General features: G+C 45.2%; 1 protein-coding gene across 2 annotated transcripts in view; it reads left to right on the forward strand.

The window, feature by feature from the left end:
• Lhfpl6 (LHFPL tetraspan subfamily member 6) overlaps positions 1-18,348 on the forward strand; it is a 188,203-nt gene that overhangs the window by 148,921 nt on the left and 20,934 nt on the right. For both annotated transcript variants that reach the window (XM_075950728.1, XM_075950729.1), the window contains exon 3: positions 12,568-12,666. In XM_075950728.1, the coding sequence (XP_075806843.1) occupies positions 12,568-12,666 (99 nt within the window). The remainder of the gene's footprint in view (positions 1-12,567; positions 12,667-18,348) is intronic.

The following is an 18,348-nucleotide window of genomic DNA, read 5'->3' on the forward strand; positions in this document are numbered from 1 at the left end:
TAGATTTTGGGCTACTGATTCTGGGGCTGGAGAGATGACAGAGCAGCTAAGAGCACTGGCTGCTGTTTCAGAGGATCGGAGTCCAGTTTCCAGTCCAGATGTGTTTGTTCACATCCATCTGTAACTCCAGTTTCACACCCTTCTGGCCTCCAGAAGGCACCAGGCATACAAGGAGTGCACATATATGTATGCAGGCAAACATATATATGTATATGTATAGGCACTCATGCATATAAAATAAAAAGGAAATGTTTGTAAGGCTTGGTTCTAGTTCTGCTTTCTGTCAGTTCTTCAAATGTGGTATTTACTCATTTTAAAGTTTGTTCCTAGTTTGTTTGATTATGAAATTAGGATAATGTTTTTAAAGTTATGAGCAGTTTCATTGTGACTGCCTGTCACAGGATTTAAATTATGTTTTTTTTTTGTTCCCCACTGGGATCTACTTGGGAGACACACACACATTCTTAATATACATTTTATATTAAAATATTCAAAATTACTAAAGGCAGTGTGTTAACTAAGAAAAATTCTATTAAAGTTTTAAAAATTGAACCCAATGGAAACAAAATTCTCATCACTTTCAAAACTTACTTGGGACTGATCATGAGATCACAGATGGAAAGTTGAGAGCTCCAGTCATTCTTGACATTTCAGGAGGGAAAGAAAACAGAAGAAAAATCACTCTAGAGGTCCCGAAAGATATTTCTTCCCAGTTGCTGTCTCTCAGCTCTTCCAGATGGCTGTGCTGTGTCTTCGTGGTACTGATAGTGTATTTTTAAAGGACCTGAGGAAGACAGATGGGGCTCTTACTTTCAGAAGTCTCATAAGCAGGTGTGTGCGCGCATACGTGTGTGTTCTGAGTGTTTAAAGTATTTGATTGTGTTGCCCACCCATGTGCTTTACTGATGGTGCACAGCAGTGATGTTGTGGGTTGCTCAGGTTTTCCGATAGTCCAGTGACAAGGATACTTTATAGACACAGATATTGATGGTGAAATAGTTTAAGCTGGAATCTGTTATAAATGCCTTATATGGCTTATGCAGTCCTGGCTACTATGTAATCAAGTTTGTTAGCTGTTTCTAACTGCTGAGTCTGAGGTTTCTTTCCTGCCCTTATTTCGTGGCTTGGTGGAGAAAATGGACTGATGGAGACCTGGGAGCTGTAACATTGTGGCACTTGATGCGTGGGTAGTGAGGAGGGAGTTTTGCTCTTCCGGCTCAAGGTCATGTCAAAACTGAAACAAGCTTCTGCCATGGAATTCAGATTCCAGAAAACTCAAGCAAGTATCTCAGGGACTGGCAACCCCTTTAGTAGATCCCTGTAACTATTCCTCTGCTGTGTTTGGGGATTTTGTGCTGTTAGGGTATCAAGACTGGAGTGAGGACATTGGTAAAACACTGTGTGGCATGCACAAGGCTCAGGGTTCAGTTGCCATGACTGAAAAGAAAAGACCCGGGAAAGGGAGGTATTTTCCTCCACTTGTTGGTCCTCTCCCGAGTGCTATACTAATAGATTTTTCCCCTCCCTTGCCCTGTGCAAACATGACAGGCAACCAGCTGCGGTGCGTCTAGTACGTGCTGTGCAATTGCATACACATACATTGCTCTGATGTCACGCCAGCTCCAAGTGGTCCAGGCAGCCTATCCCCCTGGCCTTGAGAGCAATCTTGAGGCTCAAAGCATTGACAAGTCTTAAGATCCTGGTCACACCCCTGCCCCTCAGATTCCAAAGCTAACAGCCCTCCCGTACCATTATCTCTTTGAGGTAAAATCTGGCCATGCCCCCTTCTTCATTCACCCTTAGATAACAGTTGATGAAATAATGCTTATTGCAGCCACACAACGCTCAAGCCATGTCTTCTTGTCTGTAGTGCACACCCCCACTTCTCCTTTCTTCCTAGGGAACTTGATTACTCAGATCCACTGGTTCCCAGGCCAGCTGGCACTTCCCAGAGGGCACAGGGTCCACGAGTCCTCTGTGTATTATCAAAACAAGGTACTTCATGTATTCTGCTTAGAATCAGAGCTTCTAGGTCTTATATCTATTTTCATTCAAACAGGACACAAATCCTAAATCTACCCCAGTTCGTATAAGAGGCACTGTGACAAGAACTGTCTCGTTACATAGTTACAGTCTGTGCACTGACTGGCCCTCCATCCCACCACCGAGGTCCCTGGTGTCAGTTCCCCCAGGGAGCCTGGGAAGATTCAAGAAGAGTATGTCAGACATGAGTGAGGCTGCTTCCCACGCTCAGAGGCCAGCCCCTGGCCAAGGAAACTGAACTGGTTGTTTATCGGGAATCAAAGCAAAAGATCTGGATGCTTATCAGGCTGGGAGGGGCTGGGGACAGCATTCTGTTTCATGATGCTGAGCTGTGCTGTCTGTGAGAGCAGACACACGGTATTATCTGCCTTTGAATACCAGCGTTTGCCAACCTGTTCTATAAAACAATGTACCCCGAAGGTAGTGCACTTCCCTATTGTATAGCCACTGTTGTACAAATAAAACTCAGTCTTCACAGCCCAGCGCTCCTTCCACTTTCTCAGAATGTCATGAGATGGGAACTGTATGTCTTGTACTATGCCGGGGCTTTAGACATTTTATCTAGCCCTCACAGTGACTGTACGAGGCATTGGTGCATCCATTTTCTGAAGAAACTCCCGGAGCTCATGTTTAAGACTTGCTCAGCCAGTATCTAGCAAGCAGCAGACCAAATATTTGAATGCAAGGTTGTCAGGCTGCAAAGCCTTTGTCCCGACAGTTTTTCCACTGGAAACGGTTTCTGAGGCTGAGCACACACTGCCAGGAACCTTGCTGGAATCAAATCTGCATTTGCCAAGCAAGGAGAGTGTGAAGCCCAGAGTCTAAAGTGTACTTAAGGGTTCAGCTTTTGTTTTTGTTTAGTTTCTGAAAGGCTATTGTTAAAGCCCAGCCCTGCTTTACAAAAACAGAAAGAGAGAGAGAGAGAAAGAAAGAGAAAAACTCGATGGTTGTTTGAGGATATTTTTGGTGGTGGTAGTGGGTTTTATTTTTTTTGGTGTTGTTTTATCATTTTAAGAATAATTCATTTTTCACAAAGCAGCATGACCCTTAAGGGAGAATACTTGTACTTAAAAGCGAGCAGCTCTGCTGGGCTCTGCTGGCATTCTGGGCTTTCTGAAGTGTCTCAATGGGCTCCCATCGTATTTCTGGGTCAGAGAGCCCAAGCCAGCTGTTTCTGTTTTAGTTTGCAGGAGAGTTGTTTGAGAAATGTGAAAAGGTTAGAAGTGTCCTTGTTTGAGGTTTGTGCATAAATCACTTTCCAAAGTTGACGGGTCCCAGTTTCAGCCCCTTCTGGGTCAAAGGTTAGAAGATGGTATATGGTTAATGACAAACTGTTTTGCCTACTGCAAGAGGGTGGGGTATCAGAGATGGCAAGAAATATATTACTTGAGGCTTGGTATCTACTGTAACATATAGTCTTACCCCCCCCCCCCAAAAAAAAGGTATGGATTTCCAGATCCATAGAGAAATGGGAAAAGGCTTGGTAGGCGATAAACAAATAAGCAAATTCTAAAGCTCTGTCAATCTTAGACCCACGATGGTCGGCGAGCAGACACTAGCCATGCATTGCCTCCAATGCTCCTAAGTGCTGCAAACTTCATGATAACATGTTAGATGGGATGCAACAATTCCTAGTTGCAGACCTAGGATGGGATCTAGAAAATGTGTCTGTCATGACGACATGAACGAGCGATAGAGCATTTCTGCTTGGGAAGAGGTTCTGGGCTTGCTGCGTGCTCACTTTGAACTCACAAACACCTACAGTTCAGTAGCTGCTCCTGAAGGAACTGAAATTGACGGGTACGAGCTGAAATGCTTGCACCTCTTCTGTGGTAGCATGGTTGTTGTTAGCATCGACACAGTCACTTCAAATACAACGTTCCTACTAAGCCACTGGTGTACACAGGGCTCCAAACAAGACACTATTTTAAGCTTTTGATTTATTTCTGACAGCCGTGCTGCAGATTTAGGCACCGTGCTAAGAGAGAGAAATTATTAGCCCTACTTTGCGCATGAAGGTCTGAGCTCAGGGAGGTCAAAGCCTCAGGGTCACGTAGCTAATTAGGGAGGTATCAGATTCAGACCCCGCAGAACAACCTTGAAAGGCCCCAGCTGATGCCTGTGCGCCCTAGCCAGCGGTCTCAGCCTCAGCAGGAGCTGCCAAGCAGAAACTGCATTTTAACCGGCACCCCACTCCCGTGACACAGTTCTATACAGAATTCTTCCACACTCTGGAAATTCGAAGCTGCTGCAACTTTGCTTTGACTTCTGACACAGATGAGGGACACCGCTGGGTCAGTGCAAATGACCCTCGCTTTTGTCTCAGACGTGTGAATGCAGCATTGGGCGTGTTGAGCGCTGTCCAGAAGCCTCATCGTGAAACCCATGATCCAAGCGTGTCAAGCAGCTGCAGCTGTGCACCGCCTCTGCTTCTGGTCATCCCTGTGGCGGATGGCACGTGGATGTCTCCACTTCTACCTGCTCCACTTCATTAGTTCTGGCTCTGCTTGGCTCAAACAAACGGTGCCTCTAAAAGTAAAGCAGTAGCAAGAAAAAAAAAATAAGCCAAAAGGAAAAGCATCAGGGTGTCCGGCCTCGGCTCACAGGGGAGGGTTGTCAGGCTACGAAGATGTCATTTGTACTAACTGAGGCTGATAATGACGTCTAGCTCAAGGGTTCAATGCTCAAAGTTGTAGGAATCCTCTTCCTAGGGCCCTCACTACTTTCCCATCTATGAAGAGATTCTTCCTGGAGAGAAAAGGACACCATCAGTACGCTGCCCACATCCATGAAAGCGCATCGTTCTCCGTCTCCTGCCTGTGGCACCAAAGAGAAGGATTCCAGTGAAGACCTCTCTCTGGCCCTCGATCTGAAGTGCTTTGCTGCTTTTCCACAAACACCATCGCCTTTAACCCTTGCAGGAGCCCAGGGAGAAGGTATTCCCCTCACTTTACAGACGAGAAAACCGGGCACCCTGAAGAACCAAAGTGATGGGGCTGCCGAACTTGGCGCCCCTGGGCTGGGAAGATGAGGCCTTCATGCTGGTGCATTTGCCTGAGAGCTGTCACTTGCAAGTGGTGGGATATGATCAGCTGTAACAATTGCCTGGGACCCGAGAAAGAGAAAAGATGACAAGCCACTCATGGCTGAAATTAGTTTGTGAGGTTTTCTGTGAGCCAGGAAGCCCTTCTGGGGCCTAACACACTGTATCTGTCTTTTGTGTCTTTTGTCCCATGAGCTGGAAAAGAAAAAGAAATGAGGGTTGACAGACCATTTTGAAAAACAGTTTAAGAAAACCCGAAGTCGTCTGCAGGATGATTAAACAATGACAGGAATCTGCTTGTGGTTCCGTAAAACACCATTGTCTGTACAGAAATGACCAGGTTTTACTTCATATCGCAGCGCTGGGCTGTTACTTGTGAGAGCAGAGAGGCCGTTGCTGACCGTGATGCCTGCAGGTGCACTTTCTAGACAGAGACCCTCTGTGTCTTAGCACTCATGCTGGGATCACTGGCACCCAGCAAGGCAGAGACTGGCAGGTTTCGGAGGGCCCTGTCCCTGGTCCTTGATTGCAGGCAGCTGACTGGCTCAGGTTAACAGGGCTATTACATGTGTGGATGTGTCGAGGGTGGGTCAGAGAGCATGTGGCTCTTGGTGGGGTCTCTGGAAGGTAGAGGTTGGGATCGCGCAGTACTCAGAATGCTGAGTGTGTCTCCTGGAAACGCTGCGGCGCCTTTGGAAGTACAGGCCAAAGTTTTGATAAGCTTCTGTATTAAATAGAGGCAATAATATGTCTCGTGTTATTTGTTAATTATGAACTGTTGCATAATTTCCCAAGGCTTCTAAAAGTGCCAAATAATACTACAGTGACTGACTGTTTAACAAATATTGTGAATGAGGGCATTGAATGAAAGTAATCGCATATACAGGAGATATAATAAAGAAATAACTGCAAGACAATGCAACCTCAAATAAGCCTTCGTGCATGTGGGAACCCCTGGGAGGGGTAACTCATGTAACTCATTGCTGCGTGGCCTGGGGAGTCTTTATCTCTAAACCTAAACAGCAAGTATTTTCATGATGGAGTTTGAGCATGAACTTAAGGCATGAAAACCGAACTGGCCTGGTAGAAATGAAGAAAGTCCAAAAAGACATATGTGTCTCTCAATCTTACCATCTGACGGTCGAAACCACAGACCCGGAAGGAATGGGAATTTCTCCCTGAGTCTGATCCTAGGAGAGTACCAGTAGAGGAGGAGGAATGGAATTGTCCCCCCAGAAAGAGATGTGACACAGCGCTAACAACCTGTCACAACACCTCACAGGGTGAGACTGAAGTCCGGATAATGGCGGGTCAATGGCGGACGGGACCGCAACTTGACCATGGCCACTTACATGTGCATATGCTTAGCCATCCATTTAAACTTCAATATCACTTCAGGACTCAGAACACAGCTTCCTGGAGCCTAACCAACCCTCCGCGCTACACAGTATAGCATTTGCTTTTAACCGCATTTTGGGGTCTGGAGAGTTATAATACCAGCAGCACTTGCAGGGGCTTCCTCTCCTTGGCTCTTTATCCTGTTAGATTTCGTAAGGCGTCCTTATCGAGTGTGGAAATGGAGACTATCTCCTACACCAGTTAGCATATGGAGGCTCTGAGATGGAAGCTTGCCAACCCACTCTAAAGGAGAGCCCAGATAACCGGCTGTAAGATGGAGCAGCCTTCATGAGAACAGTAAAGAGAACACTTTCCCTCAGTACTTGCCACAGAAAGGGAGATAAAGGGGCTGGAGGATGGATGAAAGTCTCCAAAAAAACATAAAAGATGAATTGATGGGAAAAAGGCGGTGTGACCACTGAAGGGGCGATGGGTAGGAAAAGTCACACTATTAAAAAAAAAATGGTGAAAAAAAATGGCTCAATCGTCATGGAAAAGGAATGAGAACGCATCAAAAACTTGAATTTCAAGAGCCGTCTGGAAAAAAAATATAAGGCTTTATGAGCTTAACAGGAGGACTTGGTCCTTCCCACCTGGGGAGAGCAGTTGGCGCTGGCTGACTAGGGGTTTGTTCTGCTTTCTTGGCAGGAGCTGAATTGTTATGTTAATATTCTGCAGGCCAAGTGCTCAGTGCTGAGTTTGAATGGAAAGAGTTTTACAGAAAGGGAAAATTCCCAGCCCCAGGTCTGTTCTTGAACCTCTGAACTCTTCAGCGGTTTAGCTTCCCATTCAAATGCTAAGAAATAAATAATATTTTGGCAGACATTGCTAGCCTTTTCTGGACACTAGAAAGAACTGGTAGAAAGTCCCCTGTAGGAGTACGAGAATGGATGAAGTATCCATGCTGAGGGGCTCACTGAGCTAAACAGTAGACTCTTTAAATCTTTATTAGTGTGTATATATATGTTTTATTCTATATGAATGTTTTTGCCTACATGTGTGTATAATGCCCATAGAGGCCAGAAGAGGATATTAGATCTCCTGGAACTGGAGTTGTACATGGTTATGGGCCACCATGTAGGTGCTGGGAACTAAGACCAGGTCCTCTGCAAAAGCAACAAGAGCATTTAGCCACTCACTGAGCCATCTCCCCAGCCCTGAAAGTAGGCTTCCTTTTAACTTTACCAGCACTGCTCGGGAGCGTCTGTCTCTTTGCATTTATCAGACAGAGGTCTTTTCCCCATGAACACTGGCTTCTTCAGAAAGATCAGCCCTCTGACGTGGCTCTTCAGACAGTTTCGTTGTTCTTGAGCAGAATGAGCCTCAAGCCCTAGGCAGTCGGGATGGAAGGCCTAATCACCAACATATTACTAAAATGAATTTGTTAAATTGAAGGATTACTGAGTCACCTAGTTTCTTTTTTTATTCTTTTTTAGAAGGCAACATCTCCCCTCAGTCCACAAAATGCCCTTATTGGTGATGTGTTGCCCTCACCCCCGACCCCCCACAGCGGATTGCAGGGGTGAGGAGAGCTGGAAAGGAGAGAGTCTTCTAATTGGCAATTTGTGACTTAACTCGTGACCTCGTAAAAGTCACAGAGTCTCCTGGACTGCAAAAATAGATTCTTCCTTAATCCCAAGTGAGCCTGAATCTCACACCTCCCCAGCATCTCACCTCCATCAGTACATCCTTCAGGCTGCCCCGCCCCCAGCCAGCACCCTTCCTCACTTTCCCTCCTGACTGCACAGTTTTCTTCAAAACGTGTGATCATGTGGCTTTTTCATGATTTTTTTTGATGCAGTGGCAATGGAACTTAATTAAAATGAAGCCTGGGTGGTAACAAGGTCTATAAATATAATAAAGAAAATCTCTATAAATAATATTAAAGTTTGAAGCTAGAGGGTCTCTGGAGCCATTTATTCCTGATGAACAGAGTAAGCAGCCAGAATGGTCCAGACTTGTTGGATCACTGAGACGCCACTTAAGCGGATACTTCAGCTCCTGTGACCTCCACTGCAGTGTGTAGTATAAGGCCCACGTGAAGAGGAAGTCATGGACTTCCAAATGGTACTACACCACGGACTGAGGTGTGGCAGGGCTGCGACAGGATGGGGGCAAGTCCTTTCGTTCAGAAAGATGTTCTCACTTTCGCATTTAATGACTTTCCTTTTACAGTACGGTGCATTCAATGGAGATCATAAAATGCTTGCTAACTCCCATCCGCACCTTAAGGGCAGTGAGTTGGCATCTGAGGCAAGACACCCATACTTCTAGAGAGGTTAATTAGCATGTTAAATTCCTTAGCCTGAGAGGATGTCACAGAAATGGCTAAAGGCTAACCCTTCTGATGTGTGTATATATACACATACACACACACATATAGGTATGTATATACACCCACATACATACATACACACACACACACACACACACACATATATATATATATCTGTCCTTACCACCCAGAGTGTTAAAAATTAGCTTACACCTGTTTCAAGGCGATGCTTAATTAGACATATGCATAATATTTGAGCAGTATGAGAGAATAGAAAAAAAATTCACATCCCTTATCTTGTATGAGTGACACATGGGACCAGCCCGGGACTTGACCGCACTATGTCCCTTCAGTAGAACGCCTCTAGACTTGAAGTTTTGCAGGCTTGCTGGAAGGTCTGGGAAGGTGAAGGTCAGAGGAGCTGACTTGAGGAATTACAGAAACCAGAAGTCCAGGGATCAAAAGAAACTGATGTCCGACCACCTTCTCTAGGTAATGTGGAGGGGATGGATGTCTGGAAGGTCCTCCCCAGATCTCAAGTCTGCCGTCTGCAGAAAGACTTGTGGCAAATACCAGGTTACTCCAGTCTCATCTTCTGAGTTCCACACAGAAGTGTCTCCCAGACAGACCGTGACACAAAGCTCCGGCTAGCAGGACAGTTTAGAGAACAGTTTTAGACTTGGAGTTCCCACCCTTACCTGAGAAAGAAGACTGAAGAGCAGGCGTGAACTTCAATTATTGCAAAAGAATACCAGGCCCTGGGTGTGAGTCTGGAAAGCTGGCACCCTCTTGAAGTTTGTCCTTAGAGCAGAACTCTCCACTGGAGTTTTCCAAAGCTATGAAAATGGTCAATATTTGTACTGTGCAGTACGGCAACTCTTCGGCACCCCACCCGTCTGTAATGGGAGTGGCAGAAGCGAAGATATGATAAAGAGGCACTTGTGGCTCTCAACCTATCAGGCTATGGAAACAACAGACGCCAAAGAAATGGGAATTTCCCCTCGGAATCTGATGCTGGCAGGAGGAAATGGCCGTACCAGAGGAGGAACTAGGCTTCCAGAAAGAGATGTCACATAATTCTAACAATTTGTCACACCCCCTCGTGGGACAAGACTGGAGCCAGACAGTGATGAGTTAATAGCGGGCAGCATCCCGCCTGATCATACGCCTTAAATGATCCATCCATGGCCCACTGTTTAAACCTCAGTCTTTCCTCGGGATGTCTAAGATGGCAGCGAGTCCCTATCTCTCTCTTCCAGTGTGACCACACTGAATAAATCTTATTTTTCTTCTTTCCATAGTTAACTTGGCTGTTCTAATTGGTTTGTTGGGAACAGGTGGCTGGACCTGGCTTGGGACACAGGCCCCAAATTCGATAACATTTTCCCTGAATAGGAGATAAGCGTTGTCTGATACGACCTGGAGTTTTCTGAGTCTCCAGTCGTGATACTCGCCGTGTCTGATATGTGTTGCGATACTAATAAGGTGTCGGCTTTGATGGAGTCGCCAGGGTCCTTCATTGTGAAGCAGAACTGATTTCCTGACTGTTCTTGGTTCTCACCCGTTAACGCGGACATTTACTGACCGTTGGTATTTGCCTGCAGATCCTAAAACGTGAGGCCACCAGTTAGCCCCCTAAAGGTGCGTATATTTGTCTTCTAGAAATGTTTCTCAGAATCTTTCGTGTCCTTCCCGCGAGCAGACAGTAGTAGACGACAAACACACAGTCTCCGTAAAGATTAATAGAGAAATTCACGTGAACTCGTCCACTCACGAAACAGCTAATTTTCAAACGTGAGCCTGTGTTTGTAGTTGCTTTCTAAGGGTTCCACTCAGGGCCGGAATGTAGCTTAGAGGTAGGACGTTTGCCTAAAATCCACACACTCAGTGCGAGTTTCCTGTGTATAAAATTGTTGTTAATTTACATGGCTGAGTCGGCTTTTCGTGGTTTCACAAAGATAGCCCCGGATTTTGCAAAGGAACGGATTCCAAAGTGTTTTTTACTCTAGGGAATTGCTGCTCTCCTTCCTTCCTGTGTAACTTAGCGTGGGTCAGCTCCTTCCTGTTCAGGGCCCAAACCCAGCTAGAGAGTACCACGGGACCAAGAAGGTACTTTTGGGACTTCATGATTAGTAAATTAGAATATTTCTTTCCAAATTAGACAGGAAAGCTGTTGATGGCTTACATATTACCACTTTGTTTTTTTAATTTGGCACTTGAACAAATTCTATCCCAAACATTTCTGTATTTGTTACCCTTTAAAAATCACTACAAGAGCTAGTTCCAGGGCAAGCTCCAAAACTACAGAGAAACGCTTTCTCAAAAAAAAAATTACTGACAAAATCTCAAAAACGGGTGTTACCTACTAAGAACTAAGTATCATGTAATGCTCTTACATAGATTAATATGTATGGGATTAAATTTGCATAAACTCTGACATCGTCAACATCTTTTTACCTAATGGTGGGGAAACCTAGCTCAGAAAAAAACTTTCCCAATGGGAAAAGCCTGAGGAAGCTGACCAGTGGGCACTTGCCTGGTCAGCAAACCCTGCCTTACTGTTTTGTGGATGGCGTCCCAGCCAGAACCTGACTCCCAATTCTGCACTGCAGACAGGTCAAACTGCAGTCAGTGATTTATCCTGAGGATCCTGAACTCTCAGATCAGACCCTCTGATCACTTGGAGGAGCACCGGGGCAGGAGATGAGGATCTCACTGGGGGACTCTCTTCATAGCTTAGCACAGTGTTTAGGGAGGGCACGGCCCGTTCTGCTCCAGATGACTGTTAGAGAAATATGGTTTTACCCCTCACTGCCACACTCTGGGGCGCAGAGCAGATCAAAGGCTGGCTGGAGAGGTACCGAAAGCATTCGCTATATCAGTGACAAAGCTCTCCTGTTAGGGCGTTTCTCATCCATGTTACTGTACTGAAGGGTGTTCCCATGAGGGGCTGTTTACGTGGTAGCTGAGAACTGACATTCTCACCCATCACACAGTGGCATCGGTCGGTGCTGCTGTCTCAGCTTATCTGCATCGTGAGTAGTAATAGTACTCACGGATTGGTGTGACCATATCTTACTTTCAGATTAGCTCACAGAATCCAATGGCATGGGCTTCAATCCCTTTCAGGTTTTTGTAAACCCATACATAATTTAAGGCTCATGGAAAGCAGTTAGCACTGTCTGCTGCCAAGATAGCGGATTTATATTAAAATGAAGCCACTTTCTTCCGTCTAATTCTCAGACACTTTGGTTTTACATGTATGTGAAGAGGATTCAGACGGTCATGCATCTGCCTTCTAGAATATTCCTGAGTTGTGTGGATGCTGGGTGAGTCTCAGCATAGCAAGAGCAGACAGGCTCAAGGGATGGGCTGACATGGTTTATGTTTCTTCTGCTCCTGCTGAAATTTCACAACAGGGCAACCTTCGGTGCTGGTTCTTATATTGGAAACAAACTCCGATAAATTATGAAGTATAACTTAGTAATGTCGCTTGCTCCGGAATGAGTTCTCTATGGGATTAATGGAATTGGTTGGCTTTTGGCGAGTGGGATTAAGAGAGTCTTGATTTTATTTCCCTAACAGGATTTCCAAGGTTTTTTAGTGCATTTAAAAGGCAAAGTTGGAAAACAAATTGAGTTGTGTCTATTTTCACTATTATTTTAAGCAGACTCAGTATTGTTTTTGGAATCTAACTGACTTGAGATTGCTTAAAGGAATTTAACGCAATGTTTTCAAAGGGCAGGCACCGTGGCCTGTCATGTTCTCAGTTTTGATTGTAAAGTCTTCTTGTTTTACCTCTCCACAGGCTTGTTGATTGGCTCTGGCTGTGCCCTCTACCCCTTGGGCTGGGACAGCGAGGAAGTCCGGCAGACTTGTGGTTACATCTCTGGCCAGTTTGACTTGGGTAAGTTTGTGCCATCCTTTCTGGAAAAAGGGCTTAATCACTGCTTCCTAGAAGGAGGACAGTATGGGCATTCGGCTAGTCATCATGTGTGATGGTGTTCATATGTGCATGTGTACATACAATCATTTATCTATTTGTCTAATGAGGAGTCATTAATACCCTACTGTTTGCTAGCACTATGATTTATATTTCAGACTCAAAGAAAATAGAATGGCCCTGCTCTCGAGAGCATTTATATTCTCTGATTACTTTGTTCAAAAAATCATATATTTATTACTCGCTATACATGCCGAAAACATCTCTGGGGACATCACAGGCAAACAAAATAAGCAAAGAAATTGCAAGGAGGGCAAAGCAGTTTCTCTGTGGGGTATGGAGCACAAGGGGAATGGGGGAGACAGAGCTGCAGCAAGGTCCCGAGTACGGGCATGTGTGTGATCACCAACCGCAGGTGGACGCTCCTGGTGGGCAGGAAGCCCATCGTAGCAGAGGGAGCTAGAGGGAAGAAGAGTCCATCAGAGAATCCCACAGAAGAGCAGCGAGCCGCCACTCCTCAGATGGGATGCGTGTGTGGGATTTTGTGTGCTCGTCTATGTGCTGAATGCACAGGTTCTGTTGTTCTCCACTTGTAGCTAAGTGCATCCTCCCCGCCCTGCAGCCTCTGTGGTTTCTAACAGAGTGCATATTACATAGTATTCAAGATTTCCATTTGTGGCAAATGGGGGCTGCTTTACTTGGTCGATAAACTTACACCGGTTTAATCACCCCCTTATGTCTCTTCAGTTGAGAAAATAGCTAAGTTTACCTCACTTCCTCTTGCTTTAAGGTATGTCCTAATGAAATGTTTGATGAATACGGGTTGTCTTTGCTCAATTCTTTTTCTTGGAGTATTTTTCTGGAATTAGGGTTAACAGGACCAAGGACTAAGGACTGTTAAACATATGTTTTCACCCCCACTGGGTTCATGACTCAGGCCCCTATTGCAAAGGTAGATTAGTGAGGGAAAAGCAAGTAAAGGTATTTCAAATACATTTTACAGGATATAAGGACCTTCATAAGAAGGTAAAGACATTGTATAGATATTAAACCTGGACAGGAAGTCATGGGTTTAGCAAGGCATTAGGTAGTCATGGAGAGCTCTAATTGGACAGGGCGGGATGGGGTGTAAGCCAATAGTAATGGCGAGGCCATCTGTCTCCCTTACTATGCCCCTGTGTTGAAGGGACATAGATACCTTTCAGGTGCAGACGCTTGTGGAGCATATTCCTTACTTAGAGAGGAAGTAGTAGTCTGCCTAGATTTCATGACCCTGCCTCAGGGCCAAAGGGCTCGGGCAGGTCAGAGTGTCTTTTCCTGCTTCTGTGGGTCTCCCGAAGTCCAAGATGCCATATTTGGAACAGCTGTGCAGCTGTGACTGCCAAAGGCAGCCAATCTGCTCCCTCTGCCTTGTGGACTAGCAGCTTAGCCTCTGCCTGTCAGGCCGTCCTCCACCCGTGCAGTCTACTGTCTTAAACATCTGCTGCCCCCATAAGACATCCGATTCCAGGAGAAAAGTTTTGAGAGAACTGGCCCAAGGGTTTTGATTTCATTCTAAATCATTTTTTTAAATGTTTGTTACAGTGCTGATGACTTCCTTTTCCCTTGTTCATATCATGAGTTACATAGCAAAATGCTGTTTAAAGACAATAAAGGGATGTGAAGAAAAGTAAAGAGAATTGAGAACCTAAAAGAAGCGGTTTTTATTACTGGACGTCAGTGTCAGGGACACTGGCTCTCTCCTAAGGACACAGTGTGCTCCTTATTAGCAGGAATAAAGCAAGCCACTTCCTGTTCCTCTTCTCCCCTCTTCCAGTACAAGCTTGCCTGAGTTTTGGATTACTTTTGTAGTCACCATTCATGTAGAAAAAAGAAAAAAAAACCACTGGCACCAAGTGGACTCTTCATAGCCTTTCCGCCTTTTGCTCTAAGTGCATACTGCGTCTAAAGGAGACACTTTAATATGTCGTTTGGCTTTTCCTTTCCCTGGCCTTTGAAACATTCCTAGTCATTTAACACAGGCTCCAACTTGATCGGAACCCTGTCCTCAGCTGCCCTGTGGCTGGGCTGCCACATTGAGTTAGGTAGTCGAGTACGCAACAGGACTCAGATCTTGTAGCTGAGGTTTCTTTGCTGGACCCTGGTATTTTCTGTCTTTTCAACACTGCTCATCCAAAAATTGAATGTTGAATTAAAGCATGCCTCTTCGCACTGCTTTTTATTATCTATTTTTTGTTCTTTAAGTTGCTTTTGCTTTATGTATATGTGTGTCTACCTTCATTCATGTCAGTGAATCATGTATCTGCCGTGCCCTAGAGGCCAAAAGAGGGCATCAGATTCCCTGGAACTGGAGTTGGAGATACCTGTGAACTCCACGTGAGTACTAGGAACTGAACCCAGGTCCTCTGAAAGAGCAACCAGTGCTCTTAACCTCTCCATCCCTTGTTTATTAATTTTATGTTGTTAAAACCACATTAGCGATTCAAGAGACTAGTGTAATTTAATTTCCGCCCGGTAGTTTTTATGTTTTCGCTTTGCATGGATGATGAGGGGAAAGACAATGGCATCATCTAAAGACGAGAATGGGAACTAGATTCCCGGTGTCAATAAGTTTCGATTATTGTACTGTTTTTCCGGGTTCTATTTTTGGGGACTCTGTCATCTTCTTTCAAAAGCCCTAAGAAGAGAAGCAGAGAGCCATTGTCAGACCCATCCCACACAGCAGCCCACGCTGACAACCCTTAGAACCATTATCAAACCATCCCACATAGTAAGTAGCCCATGCTGGCTTCCCTTACGAAGCTGTCACTTCTGAACATTTCCTTGCTGGCTACTTGTGCTGCCTCCCTTTGCTTATCGTAGTTTAAAACTGTCTTACATCATGACCTACCTACTGTGGCAGTTTGAAGGTAATTGGTCCCCATAAGCTTTTAGGGAGTGGCAGTGTTGGGAGGTGTGGCTTTGTTGAAGTAGGTGTGGCCTTGCTGACAGAAGTGTGTCAGTGTGGGGGCAGGCTTTGAGGTCTCTTTTGCTTAAGGTTCGCTCAGTGTCACAGTCCACTGTTTATTGCCCGTAAGATGTAGGACTCTCAGCTGCTTCTCCAGCATGGACCCCCATGATGATAATGCCCTGAACCTCCGAACTATAAACCAGCCCCAGTTGAATGTCTTCCTTTATAAGAGTTGCTGTGATCATGGTGTCTCTTCACAGCAATAGAAATCCTAAGACATCAAATAAAAAAAAAAAAGACCATTTTTCTTTCCCTGGGGTTGTTGTGGATGGGCTGCAGGGAGATGAAGGGGAATGGCAAGAAAGGAGCCTTCTTTGTGTTTAGTTTTTCTGTCTGAGCAAGTTTTAATCCCAAGCATAAACCATGGACACAAGATACAAAGTAACTTCATGAGATTATAGGTTAGTCAAGACCCCCTAGGGAAAATATTTGAATTGGCCCATAAAATATATGTAATAGGCAGGAAGGGGTTTCACAGAACGTTGGCATTCGTGGTTGTAATGCAGTGTGGGGAAGACCTAACCCAGACGTCTCCACTTTTTAGACGGGAAAGGAAAGGAGGTTGTTCGCGCATGTCCGTGGCTTTTGTTCTTAGCATGCCTATGTTTTTTTCCTGTCACATGTTTGTCGGCATTTTCATGTTAAATACAGAACTTTGAACCAGTTTTGTAATAGTAGCTACTTGGACAAATCAGAGAATATTACGATGCTGACCTTTGAATGCCTTGACTGATGAGGAAGAAAGGAGAGGAGTGTTTACAAATCTACTCATTTAAAAACAGAATTAAGAGTCCCAAAGGGCTGGCCAGTGACTGTATTGCTTCCCCCTTGACAGTAGTAATCAACCTTTAAAGAATCAGAAGTGGTCTTGTTGAGAAAGTTAGATGCTTGGTTCCCACATTATTATTTTCTCAGTGGTTTTTTTAAAAAAATAGTTTTTCATGTATATGAGTGTTTTGACTGCATGTATAACTCATAACTATAGATGTCAGAAAACAGTGTCAGATCCCCCGAAAACAAGGTTATAGATCAATGTGTACCTTGTGGGTACTGGGAACGAAATCCAAGTCTTCCGCAAGAATGGTGCTCTGAACTGCCTAGTCCCTTCTCAGTCCACCCTCACTGGTATTTTCAATGCTGATCATGTATGAAAATTAGGATGCTTTGATATGCAGATTACAAAAGTCTTCATTTAAACTGACTGAAACAAAGAGGTCATTCAGAGGACTTACCTCACGGCCAGAGGTGCAGACTTCACTGGGACTGGCCTCAGGGATACAGTCTGGGGTCTGTGTTTGAGAAGAGCTATCTGCAGCACAGCAGTAACCATCTACCATTCCCAGGTTGACTTTGTCCTGGAGTTAATTCCCCTCATGAACAGAGATGTGTTTGGTACCTATAGCTTTGAGCACCCTAGTTCATGTCAAACGACAAAGACAAGCTGCTCCCCAGTAATGCAATAGTGCTCTCTCTCTCTGTCTCTCTCTCTGTCTGTCTGTCTGTCTGTCTCTCTCTCTCCCTCCCTCCCTCTACCTCTGCCCCCATCTTTCTCTGTCTCTCTCCATTGACCTGGGCCAGCGGCTATACATCTGCCCATAAATAGACGACCACAGCTGGGGAGAGTCTGTCTGAACGGTCTTCTTAGGAAGACGTCATAAATTGCCAGTGACAATAAGAAGAGAAAAGTCACCGCTGTCTTCCTCAGTCAGGCCATCAGAGTTTACCCCGTCAGGTTAGCCTGAGGATGTGACAAGGATCAATAGTTTATGCCGTGTAAGTGTTAACAGCAGTGATGGTCCCGCTATTTGTTAAAAGAACAAGCGTGTAAGAGAAGAAACAACCCAGTGCACAGCAGAGCTTCTGATATACAAGGCAGGCCTGGTAGAGATTTGCAATGTGGATAAGGCCTATTTATTTATTTACATCCTGACTGCAGTTTCCCCTCCTCTCCTCCCTGTCCCTCCCGCTACCCCCACCACTGCCACCCCATTCACTCTTCCTCTTTGTTTCTATTCTCATGAAGATCAACAAAACATGGCATATCAAGTTGTAGTAAGACTAAGCACCTGCCCATATATTAAGGTTGGTAAGGATGGCCTATTATAAGGAGTAGGGTCCCAAAATTCCTTTAAGGAGTCAGAGACTGCCCCTTCTCCCACTGTTAGGAGTTCCACAAGAGGATCAAGCTATACGACTGTCACACGTATGCAGAGGGCTTACTTCTGTCCCATTCTGGCTCCCTGGTTGTTGGTTCAGTCTCTGTGAATCCCCATCATCCCAGGTTAGCTGATTCTGTGGTTTTTCTTGTGGAGTCCTTGACCCATCTGGCTCCTGCAATCCTTCCCTGAGCTTAGCCTAATGTTTGGTTGTGGGTCTCTGATCTGTTTCCATCAGTTGCTGGATGAAGCCTCTCTGATGACTGAGCAGCAATCTATAAGTAGAGCAGAATATCATTAGGCATTATTACGTTGACGTTTATTTTTCCAGTCATGTTTGGTCTATGCTAGGACTCTGGGTCATCCAGTCTCTGGGTCCTGGCTCTCCAGGGAGTGTGAGGCATGGGCTCACTCTTGTGTACTCTTGGCTGTCCTGGAACTCGCTCTGTAGACCAGGCTGACCTTGAACTCGGGGATCTG

Source organism: Microtus pennsylvanicus, chromosome 16 (assembly GCF_037038515.1).
Source record: "Microtus pennsylvanicus isolate mMicPen1 chromosome 16, mMicPen1.hap1, whole genome shotgun sequence".
Lineage (NCBI taxonomy): Eukaryota > Metazoa > Chordata > Mammalia > Rodentia > Cricetidae > Microtus > Microtus pennsylvanicus.